Source organism: Nuphar pumila, chromosome 9 (genome assembly GCF_984573655.1).
Source record: "Nuphar pumila chromosome 9, dmNupPumi1.hap1.1, whole genome shotgun sequence".
Taxonomy (NCBI): Eukaryota; Viridiplantae; Streptophyta; class Magnoliopsida; order Nymphaeales; family Nymphaeaceae; genus Nuphar; species Nuphar pumila.
Genome location: NC_143257.1, coordinates 114,533,859 through 114,560,182, shown reverse-complemented (window position 1 = coordinate 114,560,182; position 26,324 = coordinate 114,533,859). Strand labels below are relative to the sequence as shown.

The following is a 26,324-nucleotide window of genomic DNA, read 5'->3' as shown; positions in this document are numbered from 1 at the left end:
GCATAAATTCGCCATTATTTTTATTTATTGTTTGTTATTTATATGTGTTGTAGACATTTTTCATATATTTATATACAGAATATTTCAGAGATTTCACCCATATTTCGCTTTTTTAAATATCTCGATATTTTCCCGAGAACGAGATTTTGTAACTACGAGTGTATGATGATGCCTATATAAATTTATCACGTACTTTCCTTTCTCTCTCTTTGTCTCGGTATCTTTACGGGAGGACGGTGAGCGCGGCTTCTCTTCCCTCTCGCCGGCCGGAAAACCATTTCCGGCGAAAGCTTCCAGAATCCGACGTCTGTCCTTGCAAGAGTCACTTTGTTCCTTCTCTCTCCGAGGGAACCGCTTCCTCTTGCGTGAACAATTTTGAGTTTTTTCTGTTTTTAGATTGCCGAGGCTTTTTGGTAGTCGGAGATGGACGGCTCCGATCGAGCGGGAGGGCGCACGTTTAGGTGCGATTTCAGCAGGGAAGGAGAGGGACGGATGAAGGAAGAGGTGGGGGCCAAGTTGTTGGAGTTCACCGGCTACACTGACGACGTTCTCGCGGTATGCTTCGCATTCGTCGTCGCTCGACGCGGATTTCGATTCTATTTTTGCTTTTTTTTTTTGACTTTTTTTGAAGGCGTTTTTGTAGTTGTTGAATTTGTTGTTGATCGGGAAGTGAGATCTCGGAAAGGTTGCTCTTTGAGGTTTAGAAGGACGAAAACCCTAGGATGGATTTAGGTTTTCTTCATGTGATTTTTGTTCAACGTCTGCTGATTATTGACGTCGTTAATTGATTTGAAAACTCCGTTGGTGAATTATAGTTTTTTTTTAGGGTTTCGACGTGTAGGGGAAAAGAAACCGTCGAATGGAACCGATTATTGCGAACTTTTGGTGCCTGTATTGATGCGTTTCTGGTTGTTGAATTGGTGATAAGTAGGACAGCGCGATTTCGTAATTGTAAAATATTTGAAGTTGGGAAGCCATAGCGTAATAGTATTTTTTTTTCGTATTTATTGATGGTATTTTTTTAGCCGCCATTATTTTATATTCTTGGTGTTGTTTGTATCAAGGTTGTATGTATCTTATCGTAACCCTTATTGTTTGGGCCCAAAATAAGATAAGTATAGTATCCTAATAGTAAATATTAAAAAAAAAATTCTAAAAAAAAGTGTAAAAAATTAGCAAAAATTCTAAAAGATCATAACACACAAAACAATGATTAAATGCACAAAATGCAACCATAAAATAACATGTGAAACATTTATATCTTTACAAGCTACATAACACATCATCATTCATCAAATCTCACAAGAACAATATTAATATCTTCTATTAAAAACATGTCGCAAGATTCATCAAAAAGCAAAAAAACCAAGTTTATGAATACTTAACAGTTACAAATTAAAATATATAACCAAGTTTTTAAGAAGTATACCATCAATCATCATCATCATTATCTTCTTCTTGTTACTCATCTTCTTCTTATTCTTCTCCTCCTTCGACATTCAAATCATCTCCAATATACGTGGTTGGTGTCTCCTGAGCTCCCTCTACGATTAGGTTTGTTTTTTCTTGAACCTATTTATTCAATACATCAAAGTTTTATAAATTGATGGGATCAAACCGATGTTGTAAGTATTGTACCATATCGTACGATACAATATGATACATATTATTACTTTTGGGTTTTGCGATACAATATACACTCGTATCTCAATATGAGTGTGTATCGTGCCGTACGTCGACACACTTAAAAAAGGTTGAAAGTTACTTTTTTTTATTTTGGGTTTTAAATACCTGGGCGACTTTTCCATTTGTCTAGAGGCCATTAGAAGTGTTTTACCATTATTTTTTCACCCAAAGAAGTGGGTTAAGGTAAAAAAAGTGTATTTCCACAAATTTTTCACTCAAGAAAATGGGTTAAGGTCAGAGTTTCCAATGGAGGAAGCAGGAGTGGAAAGCGATTTGGGAAGTGAAAGCAGGAAGTGAGGCACTTCCAAAATTTTAGGAAGCGGGAAGCGCGGGATGACTTAGAAGCGCATCAGGAATTGTCTCAAAAGTGAGAAGAGAAGCGAACCGGTAGAGACTTAGGAAGCAAACAAAAATTCAAAGGGAAAGTGAGTAGGAATCATAATGGAAGCGAAAAATTACATAAATAAGACTAAAAGTCCCCCAAGAAATATAACTCAGAAACAGTTAACTAAAAATATAAGTTATATAACTCAAAAATATAACTCAGAAATAGTCAACCAGAAATATAACTCAGAAACAACAATCAGAAATATAAGTTATATAACTCAGAAATAGTTAAACAAAAATACAAATTATATAACTCAAAAACAGTCAACCAAAAATATAATTTAGAAACAGTCAAACAGATTATATTAATATATGAATTACACATACACAGAATATATATATATATATATATATATATATGTAAATAAAATACACGAAAACAAAATGTATATAATATACATATTATAATAATTGAAATAAAAAATATATAATATAACTGAAAAACATAAACTATAGCAAAAACAGGAAGACTGAGAGAGAGAAAAAGGAATAAGAAGAAAAAAACAGGAAGAAGGAAAAGCAGGAAGAAGAAGAAAAAAAGGAAAAAACAAAAGTGAACGAAAAAATAGGAAGAAGAAAAAAAAGGAAAAAAGGACAAAACAGAAAAAGGAAAAAAGAAGGGGAAGCGAGCTTCCCAGGGCGTTTTAGAAGCTCCACGTTTCGCTCTTCCGAAACATGCTTTGGGGAAGTGCTTTTCTCTTGGTCCTATAGCGCTTCCGACAACCCTGGTTAAGGTAAAAAGATCTTTATTATGAGTAAAATTACAAAGCTACTCTCGATTTTTTTTGCCAAACAAGGTAAAAAAATCTTTATATTGAAATAATTACCCCTAACAAAAAAAATTGAATAATGATAGTTGGGGTGATGGCTGTAATATTTTTTAAGCTATGGGACTTTTGTCATTATGTAAAAGCATGAGTAACTACCTAAGAAAATCTATGGATCCTGTGGCTACATATATTTCTCAATTCACGAAAGAAGGTTTTGTTAGTCTGTCATTTGACTTTGCTTGTCTCAGGCTGGGATCTAGGCCCCCATATTAGCTTATTACTTTTATTATTTTTTTTTTGGGGAGGGTAGCAGACATTGCTTGTCGCAGGCTGGGACCCAGGATCCCATATTAGCTTATTACTTTTTTTTTTAATTCTTGAAGGAGCCAAGGCCTCTGCCCGCCCTGCGTGGTTCCTTAATTAATCAGTTGGCCACGGTTTAGTTTAGTGTAATAAAGTGAGTAGAATGTCAACATTTATTTTTTTAGCAAAAGAACATAAGATGGATTGCTTTATCAGTGAAGGACGAAATGTAACTTTCTCTAGGCATCAATTTGAAATGTGTCAAGGAAAAGTCGGTAGCTTTCCTTCAAAGAAAAAGTAGGTAGTTGATAAGTCAAAAGAGTTGGGAGGTCTGCTGTAAAAGGGTGATAAGTTTGCTAGGTTCTTGCAAATTTTGAAGTGTTTTTTTAAAGAATTCGTTAGGAAGAAATGAATAAGGAAATAATAAAAAGCCTTTGCTTTAAATTTAAAAATAAAACAGCTTGAATTTTTGAATTGTTTTGATATTTTTATGATATTTTAAGATCATTTTTTTCCAAAGCAGGTTCTTGTAATGTCCCCAAACAGTCTTTTTTTTTCTAAGTACTGGATAAGAAAGTAATAAAAAGCCTTTGTTTAAATTAAAAAGTAAAAATAGAACAGCCTGAATTTTTCAATCTTTTTTTGATAGTTTTGTGGTATCTTTAAGATATTTCTTTTCCAAATTCTCAGAAAAATATTGGTAGAGGATCTTTTTCAGTTTTTCTCATTATCTTGCAAAAATATTGCAATATTCATGGATATAGAGGAGCACCTGAAAATACCAAGCACCTATGTAAACATGGGTATAGTGGGTCTATTCAGTTAGAAATGGTTGATTAAATTTTTTTTGGTTTGAAAGAGATTATGTACGACTCTCATCATGTTTCTAATATCTTCTGTTCTGTGGGTTATATGGGTTTGTCATATGGACATATTTTTTATGGATGTGGATATGACATATTTGTTTTTTATGAAATTTAAGATGCAGTAACATGCATATGTTAAATATTTAATTTATATAACTCTATTATTCAGTGTTTCTTATATATAAGAATATATGGTTAGGTTCGATTAAAATTTTTTTGGTTTGAAAGAGATTATGTACGACTCTCATCGTGTTTCTAATATCTTCTGTAGGTTATATGGGTTTGTCATATGGACATATTTTTTTATGGATGTGGATATGACATATTTGTTTTTTATGAAATTTAAGATGCAGTAACATGCATATATTAAATATTTAATTTATATAACTCTATTATTCAGTGTTTCTTATATATAAGAATATATGGTTAGGTTAGGCTCACTTTTCTTAAGCATAATCATACAAATTATGATCAACTCTCGATTTATTAGATAACAATCTACACAAAGAAAATCATGCAGAATAACAAATAAGGGTCTATTCAGTTAGAAGTGGTCGATTAACATTTTTTTGGATTGAAAGAGATTATGTACAACTCTTATCATGTTTCTACATATTTGTTTTTTATGAAATTTAAAATGCAGTAACATGCATATATTAAATATTTAATTTATATGACTCTATTATTCAGTGTTTCTTATATACAAGAATATATGGTTAGGTTAGGGTCACTTTTCTTAAGCATAATCATACAAAGTATGATCAACTCTCGATTTATTAGATATCAATCTACACAAAGAAAATAATGTAAATTAGCAAATAATGGAGAAAGGCCAACAAATACATTGACCATATCGACAATGTCATAGTGCAGTTTGTGTTGTGTCATCTAGGCTGGTGATTCAAAACCACGTTTGCTTCTGACATTATATGGTGCACATTCTATTGTTTCCATGTTACTTCACAGTGTCGTTGTATTAGCATCAAAAGATATGGATGCCTGCACATGAGGAGGAACTGTTTTTTCCTCTTCTTGTCTGAACCATGTTAGTGGTTTCAGATATTCTTCCGTCAGAGCTTAATTTTCTGACATTGCTTTGATATGAGATTCTAGCAACCACCACCATGTTACTATTGCATAATTTTCATTAATGTTTTCTTGAAGATCATTATTCTTCTGCGGATTTTTTTTATGCGTGAAGGCCACAAAATTAGAATTTCATGGAACAAACTGATGATAACCATGCTCCATAGACAATTTATCCAGAAACAATAGATAGACTCCGTGAGATATGACATTTTCTTTTGGAGAAACTTGTAGAGAAAGATGCCTTTCTCCGGGACATAGTCACAGATATCGGCGATATTTTGAAAATTTCACGATATTATCGCGATATAATGGAAAAATGATATTAAAGGTAAAATATCATGATATTTTCAAAATATCGGAAATTTATATATATCTCACGATATTATCAATTAGTTTTACTTTTTATTTATTTTTTACATTTTAAATATGTTTTTCTTCTTTCTTTTACATATTTTACCTATTTCTTTTATTATTTATGTACTTTTTTGTCTAACAATGAAATTTTCTTACTTATTTTTGTTATTTTTTATTTTTTAAGTCTCGAAATTTATTACCGAACCGATAATATCGCAAGAAATAGCCTTGCCGAGATATAGCCGATACCGATATTTGTGACTATGCTCCATGATAATTTTATCACACATTTGAGATGGCTTAGGGGAAAGTATGTGCCCCACTGTTTCTTAGACAAGTTTATCCATTATGACTACTTTTTCTGCACAATCAAAAGGGACCCCAATTCTATATGATTTCGTCCGAAAATCTGAGTTTGGTAGTGCCCTATATGGGGTACACTTAGAAATTTTTTAGGAGCCAACCATCTCTTAGTACTATTTTGTTTACTACTTGGCTAATTGCTTTTCTGTTAATATCTAGATCTGTGTGTATGTTGTTAATGTTTTCGGTAATTTTCCCTTTTTGTAAAATTGTAAACATCATTTAAAGCCATTGCTTAAAAGCAGGGTGTTTCAATTATACGACCCTAACTCATCCCCATTGAAAAGTGGATTTTTTGTTTTAAAATAATTGGGAAAATCAAAACCCTGGGATCCAAGGCCTCACATACTTAACAACTTCCAAACCACAATGGATCTCTACATTGAACCATCCAATAAAAAATAATTAACTTTATTTATCAAAAATCAAAGTCTGAGAATAGAAGTAAATTAAAGATTAAAACCATAGAGCCACACTGTCTAAAAATAACAGAAGTAAGTCACACAGTCTCGTAAGCTCTATGTGACAGTCGTTCTCATCACTGAGCTCTAGATCCTGTGAAAAACATAGGAAGTACTGGGTAAGAATAAAAGATTCTTTGTACGAATTTTTTAAAAAATCCAAATACGCAATAAAAAGCATAAATCAATCAAATTCATATAAGTTTTCAGAGGAACATGACTACAACAATCTTATAATTCAGTTACCATTCAAGCATTTAAAAGCAATTATTATGCCATATCAATATCTCATATGAAACAGAATAAGTAAGAATGCATGAAGTAATGCATAATAGTAAATATGCATTATTCAATGCACATACATGAAAAATTTATTAAGTTATTATCAGAGTTCCCTTTTGCATGCATGTTCCTATTAAATGCACACAAGTTTAGTTCTATTTTTCATTAAACCCGCAGATACTCAAAATGGGTACAACAATTCCCGAAGTTTAAGATAGGTTCCTAGTTATCGCTTAACACACAATTTGTATTTTATTACCGAGTTCCACATTTGTTCCTCGACCGATATCAGGAATCAACATTATCCATCGAAACATTAGAAATCAATATCTAATGTCGGGACACCAGGGAAATCAACATCCACTTATGCCACTTTCTTTGTATACCAATAACAACAATTGTATTTACAACAACACCCTCATGCAAAGTGGTTGAAAACTCTCTAAAATCGTAGTCGGGAGGTGAACCACTATATCGGGTTCAGGGGCACAATCGCATATGGAGTTTTAGTATCTTCATAGTTTTTTCAAAACCGCCATCCAGGATTCTCACACTGGGGAAAAGACATCCAGGAAGAAAAACATTAATTACACTGTTTATCTCTTTAATCTTTTTATCAAAAGATAAATTCTTTACAAAAGAATTCTTTTGCAAATCAGCATGCAAAACACTACACGGGACCTTGGCCCGTTACAATATTTAACAGTGCAATTAATTCAGAAAGCCAATAATTTAAAAATGGATTTTGCAATGTATACACAAAAATCTTAGAGCAACATATTCTCGTGACTCACATGGCCTATAGTGGTTCAAATATGACCACCGATAGATCTTATGCAAAAATCCTCACTGAACATGTAACCACACAATTATTCAAACATGTCCATGATGCACATTCATTCATACACAACAAGAATGTACATGTAAAACAATTGCATGTGCATATGAACACTTGCTTGCAAGATGCATTTTTCTTTCATGATTCATCTCATGCATAATATCCAAACATGCACGGATCATGTTAATGCAGCATTAATATAACTTCAGAAATTACATGTTCATGATATGCATATTTATGCCAACACAATATTCAATTTCATGAGTACATGTAAACAATAAACATTTTTGCCAATTTGGGCATGCTCGGGATACAAAACATAATTACCGAGCCAAAGCTATGCTGTCCCGTTCACGGGACAGCACTAGCAGGCTATTGGTCGCATGTTTTTCATGCATAAGCATGCAGCCAAAACCAGTGAACAACGATCAGTCTTACACATAAGTGTGCAGCACTATCCTGCCCTACAACACCCCACATGACTCATTCATATAATACATTTAACAACATGATAACATATCGCAACAATAAGAACAAATTAATATTCAGCCTAATCAGGACAACATACAATTTTTTTTTTGACATAATGCTAACGTAAATAAAAAATCAAAATTTCAAGGTTGTTTCGATGCTCACCCATAGGACACCCTCGAACAACCTAATGACATTCATCTCATTGCTGGAAAACAAACATGAATGGCCTGTTCTTGACCCACGCAGGGGTCGATTTATGTACCAGTCAAAAAGACATTGATCTTGATAAAATCGGCATTAGTGGCTTAATCCGATTTTGGGTTATTTCCATTCCCGGCATAACAGCCAACCGAACCAGTAATATGCCAACATTTGGACAGACCATTACACATATAAGTGTAATGGCTAAGTCAAGCTTCAATCTCAACAACTCATTTTTTTTTGAAAACTGATTCGCATGATCAATGGGCCCGCAATGGCCTAGATAGATCTGAGCTAGATCTGTCCATAACGTGCGACAGAGCAGATTAGTTCAGATCTGCATGTGCGTACGGCAGGTCTGAACCGATACTGTACATGTATGTAACGCTTGACAGATCTGAACATAAAAAAAAATTACATGATAAAATTTAAAAACTGCATATGTATTAACTCCAAACATGCTTCCTTAAACGGAAACTATGTATACCTTTAAATCTGAACATGTTTCCTTAATAGAAATGACACATGATAAACATCCAAAAACTGCATATTCATTTTAATAGAAAATCAGAACTCCAATCTGTCATCAGCCAACGTTTTTCAGCATGTAAAGAAAAAAAATATTTTGATGACAACTTTAAGCAGTCCGATACAACAACAACAAACAACAACAACAACAACGCCTTCATCCCAAAACAATTGGGGTCAGCGATATGAACCAAAAAAGAAATTCATTTTGGGTCTTCCACATGAATCCTTTTCCTCTAATCATTTCTATCCAATGCCATGTCCTCGGTGAGGTTCAAAGCATTCATATCCTTTCCTATCATCTCCATCCAAGTCTTCCTAGGCCTACCCCGACCTCTTTTAACTAATATATTTTCCCATTTCTCCAACCTTCTAACGGGAGCATCATTAGGCCTTCGCCGAATATGTCCAAACCACCGTAAACAATTCTCTCGCATCTTATTTTCAATGAGTGCAACACCTACCTTCTTACGTATCTCCTCGTTCCGAATCTTATCTTTTATAGTGTTTCCACACATCCATCTAAGCATCCGCATCTCAGCTACACTCATTTTTTGAATATGATGTCTCTTGGCAGCCCAACATTCCGTACCATATAGTAAAGCGGGTCTAATAGTCGTCCTATAAAACTTTCCCTTCAACCGCAATGGCATTCTACGATCGCATAGCACTCCAGTTGCACTTTTCCATTTCATCCACCCAACCTTTATCCTATGATTTACATCTCCATCAATTTCTCCATACTTTTGAATGATGGATCCCAAATATTTGAAATAATCATTCACCGGTATTTCTTGCTCACCAAGCTTCACTACACTCCCATCACTACTCCGTTGCTTACTAAACCGACATTCCATATATTCAGTCTTACTCTTACTCAAGTTAAAACCTCTAGCTTCCAATGTCTGTCTCCATAATTCTAACTTAGCGTTAACCCCAGCTCTAGACTCATCAATCAAAACAATATCATCAGCAAACAACATACACCACGGTACATTTTCTTGAATTGATCTCGTAAGCTCATCCATCACTATCACAAATAGGAAAGGGCTTAAAGCAGATCCTTGATGTAACCCAACCGTTATAGGAAAATTGGTTGTCACCCCTCCACAAGTGCGGACATTGGTTACTACTCCTTCATACATATCTTTAATTATACTAATGTACTTGAGAGAAACACCTTTCTGTATCATTGTCCACCAGAGAACGTCCCTAGGTACTCTATCGTATGCCTTCTCTAAATCAATAAAAACCATATGCAAATCTTTGTTCCTCTCTCTATATCTTTCAATAAGTTGTCTAAGAAGATGTATAGCTTTCATAGTTGATCTTCCAGGCATAAAACCAAATTGATTCTCCGATATCATGACAACCTTCCTCAACCTAGACTCAATCACCCTCTCTCAAAGTTTCATAGTATGACTCATGAGTTTTATACCACGATAGTTTGTGCAATCTTGTATATCACCCTTATTCTTATATAAAGGCACCAAAGTACTCTTCCTCCACTCATTAGGCATCTTATTTGTTCGCCAAATCAAGTTAAAAAGATTTGTCAACCATTCCAAACCTTTCTCTCCCAAGCATTTCCAAGCCTCGATAGGTATACCATCTGGGCCAACTGCCCTTCTTGATTTCATTTTCTTCAAAGCCTCTGCAATTTCTTTCTTTTGAATCTTGCGCATGAAGTCACGATTTATCTCATGAAAGGGAATGGACAAGTCTCCAAGATCTTGAGCATGACTATCATTAAATAGCTTATCAAAATAATCTTTCCATCTCTCCTTAATCGCCTCATCTTTGACTAAAACCCTTTGTGTTTCATCTTTGATACATCTAACCATACCCAAATCCCTCGATTTCCTATCTCTCATCTTTGCAAGCCTATAAATATCATTCTCGCCTTCTTTGGTATCCAGCTTGTCATAAACCTCCTTATATACCTTAGCCCTCGCGTTTCGAACTACTTTTTTAGCTTCCTTCTTTGCTATCATATACTTCTTCAAATTCTCATTATCACGACTCTTAGATTTCTATAACACTCTCTTTTAACCTTAATAGCTAATTTGACATCCTCGTTCCACCATGATGTATCCTTACCTAGTGGTGCACCGCCTTTAGACTCACCCAATACCTCCTTAGCCACTTTTCTCATGCCACCCGCTATCTTATTCCACATTGATTCTGAATCCTCCTCGAGACACCAATCAACTTCCTTAACTACCTGCTCTACAAACATTCCTTGTTTAGCTCCTTTCAGTGCCCACCACTTAATTCTAGGATCTATCCTATGTCTATCCCTTTTGCGGCATTGTCTAATTCTAAGATCTAAAATTAAGACTCTATGTTGTGTAGCTACACTTTCTCCCGGTATAACCTTACAATCGATGCAACAACCCCTATCTCTCTTTCTAAGTAGGAAAAAATCTATCTGACTCGTATTAACCCCACTTTTAAATGTTACTAGGTGAGACTCCCTCTTCCTAAACCAAGTGTTTGCTAAGATCATATCATAGGACAAACAAAAATCTAAAATCCTTTCTCCACTTTCATTTCTTTCTCCTATACCATAGCCTCCATGGATACTCTCAAATCCATCCCTACTAATGCCTACATGTCCATTAAGGTCACCGCCGATGAAAAGCTTTTCTCCATAAGATATCCCTTGTACTACTCCATCTAAATCTTCCCAAAATTGATGCTTAATGGACTCATCTAAACCTACTTGAGGTGCATAAACACTAATAATATTAATAATATCCGTACCTAATACTAATTTAATAAGTAAAATTCTATCACCCTTCCTACGGACCTCAACTACATTTTCTATAAACAGACGACTCATAACAATCCCTACTCCATTCCTACTCCTATTTATTCCTGTATACCAAATCTTATATCCCCAAGTATATCCCCAAGGTTCTATCACTTTTGCTTTCTCACCTACCCATTTGGTCTCTTGTAGACATAAAATATCAATCTTTCTCCTACACATAACATCTACTAACTCTACCAACTTACCAGTTAAAGACCCTATGTTCCAAGTGGCTAACCATAATTTTATGGTCTTGGACTAACTTCTTTACCGCCGCTCGTCCAACAAAGTGAGGGAACCCTTGCCTATTTGACACCACACCCGGGCGCCGGTGTGACGCGTCGCTTCTGGGCGACGACCTAGCAACCCTTGCCCATTTATCACTGCCTCCGGGCTTAGAGAGTACAGCGCGTCGCTCAGTAGGGAACACCCCAACGAAATTCTCATATTGGTTCATTTTCATAGGGTATGACTAAGTTTTTATGCTGACTGTCACAGGCCTACCGCAACCCTCCTCCTTTATCCGGGCTTGGGACCGACAGTGTATAACTAAACGATTTAAAAATCAGCTGATCTGGACCAGATCTGCACACATGTGAATATCGGCAGATCTGTCCAGATTTGTCCATAGGTATATTCGGACAAATCTGTCCACATGTACTGTCGGACATATCTGTCCAGATTTGTTCACATGTACATGTGGCAGATCCGAACTTAAAAACATGCACATCAAAAAAATTGATAGGTATACAAAGAAAAAAAATCAGATTTTGATACAAAGAAGAAATCTTCTTTCATAAAATAAATCTGGGCACATGTATATGTATTTACACCCAGTAATGATAGATCTCATACCCATCTATCTAACCGAGGCATTGAAAAGAAATCTATTTACATGTTTCTTTCATTATATACCTTATTTTCATAATAAAAAAATTAAAACAATGGGTATAGACAAATCTGAAAATATACTTACATATATTTTCAGATTTGCGCACGTAGGGAAATCGATCTACATATATATAAATTCCTAAATATGATAAAATCGACAATACTTATGCTTAAATCTATGTTGTTTTGCAACTAGATTTTTGTTCTTCCTCAAACCCTTACATAAATCAGATTTTTACCCATTCTTTCCCGTAAAGACTTAGAGAGAAATATGTACCTTGGTTGAGAAACGGAAAAGAACTAAAAGTATACATCGGACAATCTGAACGGAAGGAAATCCTCTCCTTCTTCTTCTTTTTTCCTTTCCTTTTCCTCTCTTCTCTTTTTTTTCTTTATTTCTTTTCCCTCCTTCCTTCTCTCTCTCTCTCTCCCTCCCTCTCTCTCGCTTGAAAAAACAAAATCTAAAGAGAAGGGCGAGTTAGACCCTTTTATAAATTTTTTTTTTGGTCTTCTAGAAAGAGGGTGCCGTCCTTTCTCGAGTTTCTTACCCATTTGGCTTGGAGATAGAGTTCTACTCTCTATCTCTAACCTCTTTTCTACTTTTTAACAAATTTATTAGTTTATTGTTTTTACTTTTTACTACATGTGGGCTCTTCTAGAATCCCTACATATTAGGTAGAGTTCCACAAATGTAGAACTCTGTCATACCAAAAATAAAAATTTTGAATTAATTAATTATTATTTATTAAATAATAAAATTTCAGAGGGTATCTCCACCCTCTGCGTGTCTTTTTAACTTGCAAATTCACTCAATTAAACTTTTATATTGAATTTAAAACTTTAAATTAGTTGGACTTGGATCTTGATCCAGATCTAAGATCCAAGATCAAAATCCATATCCAATATCTATATGAATCTCAAACTAGAACATATCCTAATTAATATGGGTCTTGGACTAGGTTCAGATCCATATTGACTTGGGTCAAACGGATCAAATCCAATCCAATCCAGAACCGATCACATCGAGGCGGGTCATTTTTTAAAAAAATGCGATTTTCGGCCCAACTATAGCCCGAATTCAGAAGAACAAAATATCAATGTTTTCAGAATTTTGAGACGCATCTAATGATATATTACCTGTATTTCGACTTCGAATTTCGCTCAAATTTTGCTCGATTTTAAAGGTCAAAAATAAAAAGTTTTACCAAATCTTAATTGACTCGTTTAGGTCTTGTCAATGGGTCCTGGGCCAAGCCCAGACTCAACTGACTCCACCTAAAATCGAGGATTTCTATTGACTTTACGAAACACTTAGCCAATTTTTTTGAAATCTCAGAATTTAACAGTAGAAAAACACACGATGTATACCATTGAATTTTAGAAAGAAAAAATTGGAAATGTTTTGCAACGACACATTTCAACATATTTCTTGTGCTCCATAGTAGTATTTTATTTGCTGTATCTGACCCACTAGCTATGAACATGAAAAAATAATATTAATTAGAGACAAATATAATAAAGTGCTCTCGAACATTGATATCAAAGTGTTTTAGTTGTTGGACCCAGCAACCATTTAAATTTTGATTTGAATAATTATATTTCATGCTTGGGTATAAATTGCATTTATGTGCAATTTTTTCTTTTGGGATCTGACCACATTGTAGGAGGAAATTCATTTAGATGGCGTGAGTGCTAATTTCACTTTTTTTTGGTTGGAAACAGGTTTTTTTTCTTGAGAGCATTTGCAAGTTCAAGTTCAGTTGTTTACTGTTATAGAGTTCTTTCTTTGGTGATTGTCATACTTTACCTTTGTTTGATGACTTGCCATTTTTCTCTTTGGATTCTTGGAATTTTTTTGATGTGATTTGTTTCTCTCCCTCTTTTGCATGATTTTTTAAAACTTGGATGAAATCATGAAAGTGTCACAAACTGTTTATCAGAACTTGACAAATGAAAGAATTGAATCATGCCTTTGCTATTCTTCATACAAAGTAAGCAACAGTATGTTCTTATTTTGAATCTACTTGTCTTTTGCCGAATCTGTTAAAGCTTCAATGTGAATCCTAAAGCTTGCTTTTTTGTCAACTAAAGAAATAGATATTTGATATTCTTAATACAAAACATTCTTTATTCGAAACAAGGAAAAATTTTCATGTTTATTATCTTCACTCTGCAGGACTATGTTATTGTGCTGGTCAAGAATGGCAAGCACAAAGAAGCAGCTGAACAAGACCTTCATGTCTTTCTTGGGGACAACTGTAGTTCATTTGTGTCCTGGTAATGTAACACATTAATGTTATCCTGCTTCTGTTCGATGCATAGAAGTTTTCAGAACCTGTGACATCTTGATTGAGATAATCAAGTAACTTCCAACTATCTTGATGTTTACTTTTATTACAACTTTGATGCAGGTTGTGGGACCATCTTTCTTCAAACCTTCATCTTTATGTGAAACCCCACGAATCATCTTTTCCAGATGCAGCAGGTCAAACCAAATCCTTGCTAGCTGAATGTACAAAACAAAAGGACTCAAAAACAGAGCATCAGAATGGCAGCTTACACATGAATTCTGAGCATGTGCGAGAAAGTACAGCGAGGGAAGCCAGTAGTCGTCGCAAAAGGGAATGGAAATGGGTAACAAGAGACACGGCAGAGCCTTCTCCTCTTCGGGCCTCTGAAATTGAAAATTATCATCCTGAGAATTATGGCAATGACACATCGGGTTTCCTGAGAAAGATCCGTTCTTCCAAGTCTCATGCTTCCAGGTCTCATGTGGAGAAAGAGCATAATCAGCCCAAAGAACGAATCCAGAAAGAGCTGAATGAGCACACAGAATGGAAACCAGCAAAGGTGAGGGACATTACTTTTCTTCTGAATACATCTTCCTGATATTTTGGAGGTGAAATATGTGGAATATTGTAAGTGTGTTTTCTGTTCATTCATGTATTAATGGGTAGATGGGATGTTAAATGGTCATGGAGTAGGTACAGGAAAAGAGACATTTCTAGGGTATGGTATCTTCTAGTCTTCTGCTTTTATGATAGCGATCAATTTGATCAGTGATTGGTGATTACTATGAGTCCTTGAGAATATGCTGCAGGTTAATCAGCTTGGGTTGTCTGTAGCCAGTTTTTATCAGCTCTGCTAAGCTAAGGTGGGTTAGATGTAGGGTACTAGGGTTTTATGCAAGCATTATTGCCATCGGTTCAGATGTGCATGCACAGACATGCGCCTACACACGTACACAGAGAGACAGGAAAACCAACAACAGTGGATACCAGTGAACTGTCATAGTACTTGCCCCACCCAAACATGAGAGATAAACTGTGCCTGTTCTAAAATGAGGGAGATATAATTTAGTTTTTTGGGTGTAATAGAGATTTTATTTTTTCAGATGATTTTATTCACTTATATATGAAATAAAGTTGGAAAGTATATAATATTATACTGTGGAAAGTATATAATATTATACTCCTTCTAACTTATCATTTTAAATACATCTTTCTTAAAGAGCATAATTTTTTTTAATGATCCCCAGCCTATGTCACATGGGTGCAGGTGCGGGTGTGGGGGTGCGGCACTTTCAAAAAACTTGGGTGCGGGGGTGCGGCAAAATAAATAAATAAATAAATAAATAAATAAATAAATAAATAAATATATATATATATAAAGTCCAAAAGTTGGACATAAATGACTTTGGGTGCGGTCAACGCACCTAGGGTCAGCTGTCTCATCTCTCCGAGGGCTTAAGCTGTCTCAACCCACGATTTAAAAAAAAAAAAAACGGACCCGTACCAGAATAGAGTCCAGGGAAAACCCTACGGGTTTTTCCCTTTAAAAAAACTTTTTAACGCTGCGTAGGCCTTCGTCCCCCCCCCCCCCCCCCCTCCTCCTCTGCTGATAAGGGAAACCCCCGGGTTTCACGATTTGTGTCCTCCCATGCTCTTTAAATCACGCAAGGGTGAGGGGGAAGCCCTCACCCCTGTGCTCCTCCTCTCCCTCTCGATTGTGCACTCTCTCTTGCTCCCGGTGTGCGACTGAACCCCAGTGTTGACGCCGCCGCCGACTCTCTCTCAGGTACGATCTCCTTCTTCTCCCCTTGTTCTGTTCTTCTTTTCTTCTTCGTCTCCTTTTGTTTGCCGAAGGGTTGGCAGGACGCCGACGGCTTCCTGCTGTGCCCTGCCCCTTTCTCTTTGCGTTCGCCGGAAGGCCGACGGCCCCCTGCCGCGTCCTTCCCCTCTCTCTCTTTGTGTTCGCCGGAAGAAAAGTCGGGACTCGGGAGCATTTTTTTTGTCCAAAAATTGGACACAAATGACCCTGGGTGCGTTGACCGCACCCAGGGTCCCGTTGACCGCACCGGGTGCCACACACGCACCCGCATCGCGTCAACGCGGGTGCGGCACCCAGTTTGCCGAGTCCCTGTGACATAGTCCCAAGCATATAGCATAGACATAAAAAGTACATGATTTTTAGATTTCAGGTCTCTCTCTCTCTCTCTGCATGCGGATGCACACACACTCACACACTCACACCCATGAGGAAAAACGGATGGTTGCTTGTTTTTTTTCTTCCATCATTGAGAGTTACTCCAATTTATTCTATTAGAAATTTCTTTTCTGTCTCACATATTCATTGAAAATTTCAGTTCATACACAAACACACTTGTGCATATTAATTTGGTCTGTCTAGAGTCAACTCATTATTATTTTTTTGGCTCTCTACCAATTATGATATAAATCACCAGCATTTTTTTTTTCAAAATCAATTCACTAAATTGATAGTCAAGGTCATAATAAAGTATGTCAGTACCGTCATAATTGTAGAAAATCAGTCCATACCATTTGAGGAGATGATGTAACACAGAGGATAACACACACACGTGCACATATACACATGCAAACACATGCACTATGCTGTGTTCCCCATCATAATGGAAAATCTTGGCTCCACCACTGCTTTGTGTGCTTTCATTTCTTTTGTTTTTTTGCTTGAGCTTTAGTGACAAGAAATCTAACAAAGCTGATACTTTGGTCATTATGCAAACTGCTGAAATTTTATTTGGCTTATGCAAAAGGATTTCTACTCGCTGTACCTTGTACCATTTCATGTATTTAAGGAAAATTTAAAAATGGCACCTAACTTTTTGGCATAATTAAAAAATGAACCTAATATTTGGAGATTTTCTGAAAGGCACCAAAGTTTTGTTTATGTAGTTCAAAAAACTTTTCTAAAATTAACTCAGTTACTACTAACCTTTGGTTGGTATGAAGATATTACCGTTTACCTTTCAACAATTAGAATATAATCTTGGTCTGATATGACAACCTGGGTTTGTAAGGCTTGTGAATTAGGTGGTTTTTGATCTGTTATCTTCTTCTCTCATTTTTTGGTTTTAGTGTTTTCATTTATCCTTAAAATGTATTTAGGTCATCAACCCTCCATGCCACAACAAATTCCTTCAATTTATAGAAGAGAGAGTTCAAACTTTGAAGAAGAGAAAAAAAGTGTTTAATAAATTTTTTAACATTATATTTGAGATTTTGCTCTAAATTTTGATGCCAAAACTGTCCTTTGTTTTCTTTGATTAACCATAACGAAGTTTAGGTGCATTTAAAAATTTTAAAAACATAAGTATAGTTATGAATATGCCGAAAATTTAGGTGCCAATTTTGAAATTATTCATTTTTTTTTATTTATGTTCATTTATGGAAACCTGCACTTACTGATGGAGTTTCCGTTTGTTGCTTGTAGAGAGATGTAACATCCCATATGAAGATTGATGCCCCTCGTCGGCTGCTTCAATCTGCTGTTCGTGAAGCTTTGGCCCCATTGAGGACATCTGATCCATCACGATCAGAGCCAGTATTAAAGCGCTTACGATCTGTGGTTTCATCTTCTGCGTGTGACTCGGACAAATTTTCACAGACTCAGGTGAATCGACCTGTTTCAAAAGTGGCATTTTCCATAACCACTGCATTGAAGGCTGCAGCAGAAGCTGCTCGTGACACATCGAAAGTTAGACCACTTCGAAGTGTTGTTAATAGGTTGGGGCATGACATACATGTGGAGAACACTGATCAGGTGATGGAGCTTGAAAATCATCACTCGAGGGAACCAGAGAGTGAATGTGATTGGGATTCTGAGATGGACTTTGATCCAACTCATGCAAGTATACAGCCTGATAAATTACAAATGGAAGAGTACAATAGGGACCTTGAAGGGGATTTAACAAATCTAGACAGAGATACAGAAGCTGTGTCTGGTTATGCATCTGGTAATGATGCATATGCGGATGTTGGTGATGAGCAACAAAGGTTTATGGATGTTACTCAGGCCTCGTACTCTGAAAATGAGGAGGATAATTCACTAATGGTACACTACGACATAGCTCCTAAATCAGATGAGGCTTTAAGGAAAACGAAGCTGAAAGATCAGTCTGCCACTGCGATGGCAAAATCAACTCACAAGATTGTAAATATTTCTGTGAATGTGAATACGTGGAAACCACCAAATTTCCAGTCAGAAAGTAATGTATCAAAAGTGGAGGAGCAGACTGGGCTGCAGAATAGAGGAGTTTTTGCTTGCAAGCCTGGTGTGCAGCTGGTTCTGGATAAGGAGAATGCTGTAGTAGGTGATGGAAATGTAAGAATGATGGAAGGGAAGAATTGCACCAATTTTTGGTTATGATTGTTTGTGTTATTGTTCTTAGATGCTGGAAATTTGAGGCTTTGTGATTTACAAATGCAAAATTGCAATGATTTACATGGTGCAAATTCTTATTTGCTTACTACTTCAATGACCTCTCTTAGAAAATGAAATCTTTGATGGATTACAGGGTCCCTTATAGGCGTGGGAATTTGTTTGGTATTTCTTGGGAAATGTCAGAATCTTCTTTCATCCTTCTTACTTATGATGTCCCTTCTTGGCCTTTACTTTCCCTTATTCTCTCTACACCATTTTTTTCAACCACTGGTTGATCCTTTTTCAGACAAAGAAAGGCCTGGTATCACTGTTTTAAGCATGATTGTTTATACACCTTTTGAGATTCATAAGAGCTTATCTTGCCTTGAAATCAGAGACTTGACCATCTTAATAATCTGCTTGATGAAATTTTCTAAATTGTGTTTTTAGCAGGAAAAATCTCATCAAGATGTTTGTAAGGAGGACCAAAAGGCCATGTCATGTATGCCTGGTGAGTTTGAAATCTTATTGTAAGGTACAAACTTCTTAAAGAAACCCCACTTCTGGTTTTAATCTGCAGCCTTGGTGTTCTTCTATTGATTTAATTCCTTGAACTATGATTTTTCTTTTGTTTCTTTCCTCTACTGGTTTTTTGTCTGCTCGTAGTTGATCCAGTTGTTTGTGGTTTCTTTTCCCAATGTTCTTTCTTGACATTTTCTTTTCAGTAGAGAGGGAAACTACCATCCAGTATGTATTGCTCACCTGACAAACATGCATGTGATAATGATACTCCAAGACCATGGCAATTTTCCTCTGCTTGAGGGAAGGATAAGTGTATGAGAAAATTAGTATCCTCCACTTCTTTCTTCTCTGCATCATTCTCTTAGTAAGTGAAAAGATGAAAACCACTGTGGTTGAGCATTATTTAGTGAAATTGCCTGGAATATGATGGTCAATTTAGATGAATGGCTGTTGTTGGCTGTTGCATCATTTCCCCTCTCCCCTCCCCCACCCCACACATACACATGCACGCGCGCGCGCACACACACACACACACACAACACATGCTTTTGTATTCTCCAGATCCTTCAAGCATCTCATGAACATCAATATTTCCCCAGTTGCAATGCAAGATTGAGTATATCTTGGTGGTTCTTACACAAAGGAAATGACACGTGGTGCTTAAATTCCAGAGTAGTGATAGTATCCTCGAATCATGTTGGAACTTTTAACTAGTCTAAGTTCAACATCAATGCTTTAGGGCTCTGATCAGGAGGTGAGCTTTTGAGGATTCTGGGCATTGGAGAAAACACAAAAGAGATTCTGCAAATCTCTCCTTAAGAGTTTCTCAAAACCTCCCCATCAATGGGTGAACAAAGGGAATTATCATTTCATGTTCCTCCTAGTTCTCCATATGTCTTTCCAATGACCTTGTCCCAAACTGTACCACCCAAAGGATGCTTCTTTTCCGAGTCATCAGAAACGAAGAAAAAGAACAGAGAGCACAATCACGGTAATGGGTCTCTTCTCTAGAAAAGTAACAAAGGGCCCATGTTCATTTCACTCTGTCCAGAATATTGATCTCTCCAATAGTCCTCTTGTGCAAAATATTTATATCCACAGGTTTCTCCCTCAAAGTTCGTAGCATTCTTTTCATGCTATGTAAACCACCATGCTGGGAATAGCCACTAGCTTCACACTGACCCTTGTTTCTCACCCTCATCTAGGGAGTAAGGAATAGAGGTCTAATACTGCAATTAGATGAATCCAGTCACGAATCTAGTTGTGGGGATTTTCTCAGCAAAGGAAAATTTTGCTACAAATAAAGAATTGTTTTTTGGGGGTAAATCTCAGGAAAATATTGGTATATATAAAATTTCAAAATATATATGAAAATATATAAAAGATAAAAAAAAATACATTGCGGTAATACCACAATAATATCAGGATAAAAATGTGATATTTTCGGAACAGCAATACTTTGAAAATACTGTGTATGTGTGTTTTTCCATCATTGTATCAGTTTTTGAAAATGTTGCGATAAAATTGCGAGATTTTAAAAAAAGTGGTGATATTTATGATTATAGATGAAATTGATTCCATCAGATATGACAATGCCCAGCCTAGTAGTGTTGGGAACGAATGTGCTCTCAAGAAAAGTTGTTTCATGGACTCGGTTGAGTAAACACAGAACATTTATCTGCCATGCTGAAACTTCTCTTCTTCAAATGTTTTGTGAGGCAATCTGCCACTGTCATCCACGTGAAAGCCTTAGCTCTAGGAGATGGTCCAAATGCCCAAGTGATATTCTTTGGGTGGAAGATTGTGCTAGGCTCAAAAGTGGCATAACATGATTTAATGGTAAAAGAGCCTGGTGAGGAACACAGTCACTCTAGGGAATTGCCTACACCAAGTATATGCACTTTCCGCACGAGCAGGTCCATTAGTTTACATCTTGAAATTCATTATCTAATGCAGGTCTCCTTAAGATTATATTCCATGATGCTGGCAGTTTTTGGATGTCCTATTCAAGAAAAGGGGAAGTACTTTGGTCCTTGCTTTCCAATGCTCAGACTCATTCTTCCATCTATGTTTCAGTTTCCAGTTCCAGGGCCATCTTTGTAATTTCTCCTTCAAAAATCTGGCCCATCAGTTATCTTCCTCAACCAAAAGCTACCATTCTGCCTGCCCAAAAAGCAAAAGGAGCAGAAAGCTTCCTTTAGAGAAGCATTCATCACGGCCAGCCTTCTGATACCCAGACTGCCCAGCTCAGCAGTTTTGAGACAACATTTAATGAAACAAGTGGCATACCAGCCAACCCTCAAACCCTTCCAGATCAAATTTTTTGAACAGCTTCACGAGTCTCTTCTCCATCCTTTTAGGCATGAGAAAAATAGACATCAAATAAGATGGAATACTAGCTAATACATGTATCATCGTCATAATTTATCCTGCCAAGGAAATATATTTGGATGTCCGAAACTGCAACCTTTTGATTCTTCAAGTCTCCCACAATGCACCTATCTCAAATGTTGAAAAGCGGCATCATTGACTGCCAGGCCTGTGACCCGCTCAGAAATCTTCAGCCACCGGAGGATAAAGTCTCCCTCTAAACATACCCTCTGAAACCCACCTCCTATTTAGGCTGGTGCAATAAAAATGCCAAAATAATTGCAAATGACACCATTTTATGTAGCTTTCTTATAAATGCCGCAATGAACTGGAGAGTGGTTATTTCGAATGGCATGTACAATTCCAGAATGTTCTGGTTTCACATTTCCATAATGCATGTTCTGTTCTCTGCATCTAGTAAAAACTTGGATGAGTCTAGGTATTACATTCTCCTTTATAATACTTTAAACCTATGTCACAGGGATTCGGCCAACCAGGTGCCGCACCCGCGTCGACGCGGTGCGACGCGGGTGCGGCACCCGGTGCAGGTGCGTCTTGGGATTTTTTATCAGAACAGGGAATCAGAAGAGGGATAGGCATCAAAGCCGCTATCAGCGTCATCTTTGCCGCCTCTGGTAGGTCGAAGGCGGTCAAACCCCTCAACCACAACTACCGAAAACCCAAGACAGCGCCCGACAAACCCCCGACACCGGACCACAGTAGGATCGATGGTAGATTTAAAAAAAAATAGAGGGGGTAAGGGTCAGAGGATAAAGGAAAAAATAGAGGGTTTTAGTCATCTTTTGCGCACCTCACACCGACAGGAATCCGATTGGTGGTGGTTGGGCTGGATCGAGAGGCGAGAGGACGTCATCGGCGGTGGGTGGCGCTGCTCGGTGGTGGCAGAGGACGTCATTGGCGGGAACTCTCGTCGAGCACCGTGTCTCGGTGGCGGAGACGAAGGAGGTCGCTGGCGGAAACCCTGAGGTCTAGGGTTTTAGTAAAGAGAAGGAAGAAGGGTCGAGACCCTTTCGTTTTCTTAAAACAAGTTTTTTTTAAATATTTTTTTAAGTTGTTTTTTTCTATTAGAGTCCATTTTATTATCGAATATTACTTTTAGGACCCTATGTTATTTATTGTTTTGAGGTTTGGTTTCTAAAATTTCATAAAAAACTATTGTACTTTTATAAAATTACATAAAGGTGGTTTATACTTTCTGTTTAACTAAAAAAATTGTAAAAACAGGTTTTTGTGTTTTTATTTCATTAGTGTTACTGTTGTTAACTGTTAAAACTTAAAAATTCTATATATATTATGTATATATATTTAATTTTTTATATTTTTGCCTTCCCGCACCCCGGCACCCAAGTTTTTTTAAAGTGCCGCATCCCCGCACCCGCACCCGCACCCGCACCCGCACCCATGTGACATAGCTTTAAACGTGAAATTTTGTCATACTGACATCATGCTCCCCTGTCATTTATCATTAATACAATGCTGTCCGCTAATGGTTATCTCATCATGCTCGTTAACTGTAAGGATCAATGTGTTTCCTTCTATTGAGGCGGTATCAATTAAATTTCTCCCTTTGGTATCTGCAGGGTCTCATCCTGCTGATGATGTTGTATCTCGGAGCATCTTTGTCAGCAATGTAAGAACCTCATTTTGTTTTCCTTTTCCCTTCTAGTGTTGCTTTTGGAAGCTCTACCAAAATTTTATTTCCTGCACTTGCAGGTTCACTTTGGAGCAACAAAAGATTTGCTTTCTACGCATTTCAACAAATGTGGTGAAGTGCAGAAGGTGGTAATTGTGACAGATGCTGCAACTGGTCAACCTAAAGGGTAATCTATTTCTGATTTGCCTTGATGAAGATATTTTTAAATTGGTTTATGATTTGCCTTGATGAAAAGCTCCATTGAAGATTAATTTGGTTTTTGTTTGCTTTCCTCTGAAATAGATCTGCCTACGTGGAATTTGTGCGCAAAGAGGCTGCTGAGCTTGCATTGTCCTTGAATGACACATCTTTCATGTCCCGCATTCTCAAAGTAAGTTGCACCATCTTGCTTTTGTTCAGTGATGACTTTTTGTCAAATTTTGTGCAGATTGGTAATTTTATATTCCACTGGGTGGTTGTTTTATTGTCTTAGACAGCAGTTAAGTGATGCCATTGATGGCATTCACGAATGGAATTTTTTGTAGCTTTGTAAGACATGATGCAAGATTCTTTGACAGTTGGAAATAGTGATGTCAACAGGGGAAAAGTTTATTTATAGTAATGCCTTTGGTGGTGAATCTACAAAAGAAGCATTGCTATAGAATTGTGAAAGTTGTTAGGGGTTAATCGAAGTTGGTCAATTTATTTATTAGAGAGGGAGTGAAAAATTTGTCGCCCAAACATATGGATAAATTAACCCAGAAAGAAAAGATGCTCTTTTATTACTAGAAGCAAATGGTAATTATGTCTCTCCAACTGACAGCCATCCCATGACATAAATAAGGACTTAACATCGACAAAAGGAATGACACCAGTTTTATACAACTAGATTCCAAAGTTCAAACAACAAGACCTAGACGATGGTGCTGTAGCCTCTTCTATAATTGATCACAGATAACATATGATTCTCTAATCCAGTATCCTCTAGGCTCTAACATATGTTGTCCCCAAAAATTTTCCTTCAAGAAAATAAATCGAGGTCTAAAAATACAACAAATGATATAATCATCTGTTAATTGTGGCACCAATGAGTTTTTCTTGAAAATTAGGAATAAAAGGACTATTTTTCAACTCAGTGGAACCATTTGGAAAATGAATGGTAACACATCCAACATGGGTAATGGGATGTGATGTTCTATCTCTTACAATTATGGAAGCGATTATATCTGCATTGCCAGTAACACAATTCATGGCTCCACTGTCCAAGTACCAAGTGTTGGCTTTTAAAGGAGATATGATGGATAGGCCATCCATGCTTGGAGTCAAACTATTGACACTATCTCTATTATCTGCTGCTCCTTGAACATTGGAGTCTGTTATTTGGTTTCTCATGATAATATCAGTAAGGAGATTGCAACATCGCAAACATTGCACATCATCAAATTAAGATTTCCATAGTTCGGGTTAGACCTGTTTCTATAATATCCAGTACCTACTGTAGGGTGAATCCCACAATCAATACTAACATTAAAGTTACCGCCTCTATCACCATTAGCAAATCCTCCATATGTACCAAAATCTTCTTTTGCCACATCCTTTGTTATTCATGTTGTTGAACCAACCACCATGGTTATGACTGTGCTTCATTATGTGGAAGATTGCTGCATGGAGAACCTTACGACTTGTACCTTCCTTTGATGAAGAAAATGAAGTGTGCTTGTTAGAAAATAGTGACTCATGGTGTAGTAACACTAATCCAAGCTAAGAAAAAGTTGGATATGAGGGCTTGGCATGCACAGACTGACAAATGACTCATTCATTTATGAGTTATTACAATGCATAAAACACCTTATCTACATGCTTAAGATGATGAAAGAGAAGAAGACACTAGATTTACGTGGTTTGGCCTTGGGCCTGACTCTACGAGCAAAAGAGGACTAGAAAATCCACTAACCATAGTGAGGAATACAATGACAAGACAAGAACTCTCAAAGTCCCAAAACACCCATTACTCTCAAGGCTCTTATCTTTCAAAGAGAGGCGATTCTTTATTAAAAAGGAAGAAGCCTTAGAATTGCATGTGGAAAAAGTACAGAAAGAGGCAAGGTCCATACCTGCACCTTGGAAGAGGTTTGTGGTGGGCTCCAACTTGGGCGCCAGCACTTAATTGATGGTGGAGTCTTGAAGTTAGTAAAGATACATTTATTGTGATGAAAAACATGAAATTTGGAAGTTTGTATTGCAGGTTTCCACTATGGTAAGCTATGTCACATGGGTGCGGGGTGTGGCAAAAAAAAATTCTCTCTCTCTCTCTCTCTCTCTCTCTCTCTCTCTCTCTCTATATATATATATATATATATATATATATATATATATATAGAGAGAGAGAGAGAGAGAGAGAGAGAGAGAGAGAAGGGGAGTCCAGGGGTTCCCCCCGGCGCGGGTCCTGCCCTTGGTGGGGGGGGGGGGTTATAGAGGGGCAGCGCCCCCCCCCCTCCCCAAGATTTTTTTTTTAAATTCCGCAGCCCATTTCATAGGGCAAAAATAAAAAAAAATTCAAAAATGGACCAAAATGACCCTGGGTGCGTTGACCGCACCCAATGACGGGTTGACCGCATCGGGTGCTGCACCCGCGTTGATTCGACGCGGGTGAGGCTCTAATGAAGTGCCAAATGAAAAGAGCAACGTCTCCAAGCGAAAGCACGCACATACACAAGATGCCACTAAAGGGCAAAATAAACCACAAAAGTGGTCAAGCACAAAAAGAAAATAAAAAATATATCTCACTT

General features: G+C 36.9%; 1 protein-coding gene across 3 annotated transcripts in view; it reads left to right on the top strand.

Moving 5' to 3' along the window:
* The first annotated feature begins 205 nt into the window (after nt 1–205).
* LOC149828945 (uncharacterized) overlaps nt 206–26,324 on the top strand; it is a 35,243-nt gene continuing 9,124 nt past the window's right edge. The window contains exons 1-9 of one of the 3 annotated variants that reach the window (XM_090017810.1): nt 233–305; nt 397–555; nt 14,485–14,585; nt 14,720–15,158; nt 18,060–18,950; nt 19,440–19,500; nt 23,483–23,532; nt 23,616–23,722; nt 23,839–23,926. In XM_090017810.1, the coding sequence (XP_089873936.1) occupies nt 424–555; nt 14,485–14,585; nt 14,720–15,158; nt 18,060–18,950; nt 19,440–19,500; nt 23,483–23,532; nt 23,616–23,722; nt 23,839–23,926 (1,869 nt within the window). In that variant the 5' untranslated portion in view covers nt 233–305; nt 397–423. Of the gene's footprint in view, nt 556–14,484; nt 14,586–14,719; nt 15,159–18,059; nt 18,951–19,439; nt 19,501–23,482; nt 23,533–23,615; nt 23,723–23,838; nt 23,927–26,324 lie in introns of all 3 variants that reach the window. The other 2 variants (XM_090017811.1, XM_090017809.1) reach the window with 2 other exon arrangements.